At 36.6% G+C, this 4,251-nt stretch overlaps 1 protein-coding gene across 3 annotated transcripts in view; it reads right to left on the bottom strand.

Annotated features, from left to right (window-relative positions):
• The window catches only part of PDZD11 (PDZ domain containing 11), a 723,877-nt gene extending 720,769 nt beyond the window's left edge, over window positions 1-3,108 (bottom strand). For 2 of the 3 annotated variants that reach the window (XM_044057432.1, XM_044057428.1), the window contains exon 1: window positions 2,764-3,085. Coding sequence is in view for 2 of the 3 variants with exons in the window: in XM_044057428.1 (XP_043913363.1) it covers window positions 2,764-3,049 (286 nt within the window). In the remaining variant the exon portion in view is untranslated. Of the gene's footprint in view, window positions 1-2,763 lie in introns of all 3 variants that reach the window. The other variant, XM_044057429.1, reaches the window with a different exon arrangement.
• Between the last annotated feature and the right edge of the window lie 1,143 nt (window positions 3,109-4,251).

Below are 4,251 nucleotides of genomic sequence, written 5' to 3'. Positions count from 1 at the left end.
ATCAAGTGTTTAATCAAATGCAAATGACAATGCAATAAGTAATGTACCAGTGTATTCTGACAAAGTAAAAACTATACTGCTTTAGGTGTAATTCTGTCATTAGGGCCATAAATATGTATTAAAAGATTGGCCTATAACAACAGAATAAAGATGTATGCCATACAGTCCCAGAAAACTATTCATAAGTGCCAAAATGACAGTGCATTGTTAATTCTACAGTCATAATCCCTTCATAAGGTCATTCTGTAATGCAGAAAATGTTGCAACAATCTCATCCTGGAAAGTTTAAAACTAAAAGTTTGGACAAGTCATATGTATAATGGGACCCATCAGGGATCAGGTCATGGAAGAAGTTTGCATGATATGTGCCAACTAAAAGAAAAATCGCCACCAAATGCACCTTTACACCATGTAAATAGTCTGAACAATTAAAGTTTTCACTACATTTGGATTATGTTGGCACAGTCTTGGTAAAAATGATTGTTTTACTAGACGTTTCTTCCAAGTATACAAATGTGTATGCCATGAGATCTGTTTCTCATGCAATCAGTGAAAAGCTAAGCCATATTTTTAGTACATATGGTATTCCAGAACTCTTAACATCTTAATAATGAGCTTGGTTTCACTAACATGGAATTTGCAAACTTTATGAAGGGAAATGAAATTCTTCGTTTGGCTTTATTCTACTTTAGGCTTCATCTAATCATATTGCTCAAAAGCTGTGCAGACCTTGAAGGAAGGGTTGAAGCAACTGAAGGTCAGTCTAACGAAACCAAACTGTTACCATTGTAGTTTAGCTGAATAATTCATCTTTATATGACAACAGAACTGTATCCAGCAGAAATGCAAAGGCCAACTTGCCTCTATCAGATCTGCAAGCAAGATTACTAAGAAAACAAGATGCGAAGTTTATGTTTGGATGTTTGAAATTACATTTAAAGACCTAAATGGATCATTCAACCCTCGAGGAGTGGAGAATTGCTTCATATCTGTGCCTTAAGCTGTGGTCGCAGGTAATGCTTTCTGTCAAACATGCTCTTTCTTTATCCAGTAAACATACACATAATACAATGTGTTGTTTCACTGTCCACAGCTCAGTTTCTAATCCTTACTTCACTGCCATCTGTTTTTCTCTCAACTTGCCCTATTTTTAACCCTGCTTTGTCTGTCAACTTCTATTCCATTAGACACATCTTTATTATGTTACTTATAGTCAGTTATTTCAAGTTATTCATTGTAAGGCAACTTTCATGACTTGTTTAACCTGATTACCTGTTGTCTGTCTTGAATGTTTTTGTGTTATCATTTCATGGCACTGTATAACCTACATTGTTCTTGTATATTCAGCTGTAACTGATTGTATGTTATTGTTAAGTGCTGAATACTATTTGAAGCATTTCTACCAGGGTCTCCGCTGAAAGAGGGCTAATTTTGGCTCAGTCACACTTTACCAATAATAAATAGATAAAAAGTACATGGACACGTTCACTAAATATGAAATAGATTCACAGCAAATGAAACTGTGAAACTAAAAAAGAGATGGATCATTTACTGAGGAATGCAGATATTTCCACATTTATCAGTCACCTACTTTACCTTTAAAATCACTGCTGAGGAATTTGTATCTGTCGTGAAAGAAAACAGCCATTATTTAACATCTTAAGTTATCTGTTGCCATCCCATGCAGTAGACTGTGTCTGAAAGGTGTTCTCCTAAACCCTTGAAAGATGTACAGTGAAACATTTTTCCTGCTGAAAGTTGAAACATCCTTTATTTCACTGAGGGCCTATTACTTTATCCAGAACAGACCTCCCATGGACGAACACATATCACTGTAAACTTTATATGTTGTCTAATGCTTTCTGTCTCATCACAAAAGCACCGTTAAAATGTATAAAGTTCTAAGGTTCCCAGTCTGCCAACTGAGGCACATATTCCTGTATAATAAGTCACAGTTCCGGTTCTTACCATCATAGAAGGGCAGATGTACAATTTATGAATATGTTGACTTAACAATGCTATTAGATGGTGTCTTGTATATAGATTAAATATTTTATTGCTGGTGCAGTAATTATTCCGTAAAACAAACTCCAACTGGATAAAACCTGTTGTTCTGTTTACAATAAGCTGTGTGTGTTTTGTGCTTTTCACGTCATTATGATTACTGCTGCTTGCTGCAGTCTGGGTGTGGATTACTTATTAAAGTTTTTAAATCGTTAAAGGCTCTAGAACTTTTTTCAACAGCCAGTCAGTCAAATGAAGACATCTAAAGTTACTGAAATGTTATGTCTCTTCTGTTTTTACAGGACTGTCTAAATTACCAATGCCTTAATCACCCTGTTCGTGACCATGATTAAAACCAATGCATAACTGAATAAGTTTAAGAACAAATTACACCGCATGATTCATTTAGTAGTGACTTGGTCCCTGCAGCAAGCATCATCAACTTTATCTGTTAATTAAATATTGCCCTTTAACACTACTAACCCAAAATTAGCTTACAAAGCACAAATGATAGAAAGCCTTCCAGGCAACTTAATTTTCAGATTTCTAATTCACATTTCACTATGTCACTGGATACCACCTTCCAGGAGCTTCTATCCACAGACAATGAGTCTGCTTCTCCAGTGTCTGTCATGTTGAGCTTGTGTCATGCATTCAGACTATTTCAGAGTTCCAAATGTATGATCTGAAGTACACATCCATGATACATTATAAAAAATGCTTAACTAATAATAATAATGGCTTGGCTATTCTACTTACTTTGTTTTTGTGAGCTTGTCTGATCTGCAGGCTTACTTTTTCCAAATAATGCGATCATGTTATATTTTTCTGTCCAAAAGTTGAAGAAAATTAAGAGTGCTGACAGTGATGCAGGGCAGTGTGTCCTTTGATGAAGCCAAGGGCAATCTATCCAAATGAAGCAGATACTCACTGTGACTGATTCTTGTACCTTTGTAATTTCCTTGCTTGTTAAATGTGTTCTCAGCTGATTGCAAACAAAGAGAAACCTGTTGGAGGACTGTTTAGCAAGAGTAATCTGATACATAAATACATTACTTTATGTACACTAAGAGCTTTCAAATATTAACATGCAATACAGTAGTGAAGGAAAGAAAAGAAGTGCTGATCTGGCAGTGCAACAGAAAAACGTCTTCCTTGTTCCACTGCTAACTAGATAAGGAACAGAAATAAAAAAAAAAAGTTTAGTGTACTTACTGTATACATAACATTCTTACTGCTTTCTGAGGCACCTGTTGCTTTAGTTTAGGTTCTAGGTCAGCTGTTTGAAAATAAATCAAACAGAATCAGTCTGTGCAAGACAACTGGAATAAAACTCCAACAAATTACAGCCTTTTAATATAAAATGCTCAATAAAATTAAATTCTAATAAAGAAAACACAATAAAGCATGTTTTTCCCCAGGGTCAAAGTCTCCTACCATAGCCAGGTTTAGGCACCAGCAAACCCTATGGTCGCTGGTCCTGGGGGCCCCCAACCACAACAAGTTATCTTATCTTGATATTTTGTAATATGTCTATCAAACCAACTAAAGCTAGCACAGCAGTCGTGTGTGTTTAATAAACCAGGTGGGTAAGAATAGCTCTTATTTATAGCTTCTTTAAAATTTAAAAGATATCTCTAGTTATAGTAAAAGTGGTTTGTCAAGTAACAGGCTTCATAAGTCCATTAAATATTTTACCACTGACATAGTGCCCCTGGCTTATTTAAAATCCTGCTGGGGGACATTCTCTCCACTAAAATTAACATATCCAGCATTATGTATACCTGCGGTGGTGATGCTGCGGTAGCGTTGTCGCCTCACAGTAAGACGCTGTCCGGTTCGATTCTCAGCTAGAGCGTCTTCTGCATGAAGACATGCACGAATGGGCGTACCTTCGTTGTAGGTTGTGCGTCAGGGCTGGTAACTCGGCACGTAAAAATCAACTACCAATCATTAGTGGACTGGAGTTCCACTGTGGCGACCCCTAACCGGGAAAAGCTGAAAGACACAACATCAACAACCAGCATTATGTATCCGTAACACCTATGGTTACTATGTGAGGTCCCCACAAAAGCTGGCTGGAGAAAAATGAAGAAAAATATATTCATTTTCTGATAACACTCTTTAACCAGAACAGAGCTGTGATATGACCCTATTAGGATAAAACTGATAATGAAGATGAGCAAAGTAATTACTAGAAAATCAACAGGCCAGAGTGACTGATCTCAGTGCACGCCTTGGATCTTA

The sequence above is a fragment of the Protopterus annectens genome, chromosome 15.part0 (genome assembly GCF_019279795.1).
Source record: "Protopterus annectens isolate FY-2018-M chromosome 15.part0, PAN1.0, whole genome shotgun sequence".
NCBI classification, from domain to species: domain Eukaryota; kingdom Metazoa; phylum Chordata; order Ceratodontiformes; family Protopteridae; genus Protopterus; species Protopterus annectens.
The sequence above is the reverse complement of the archived record's forward strand: the minus strand, read 5'-3'. Positions and strand labels throughout refer to the sequence as shown.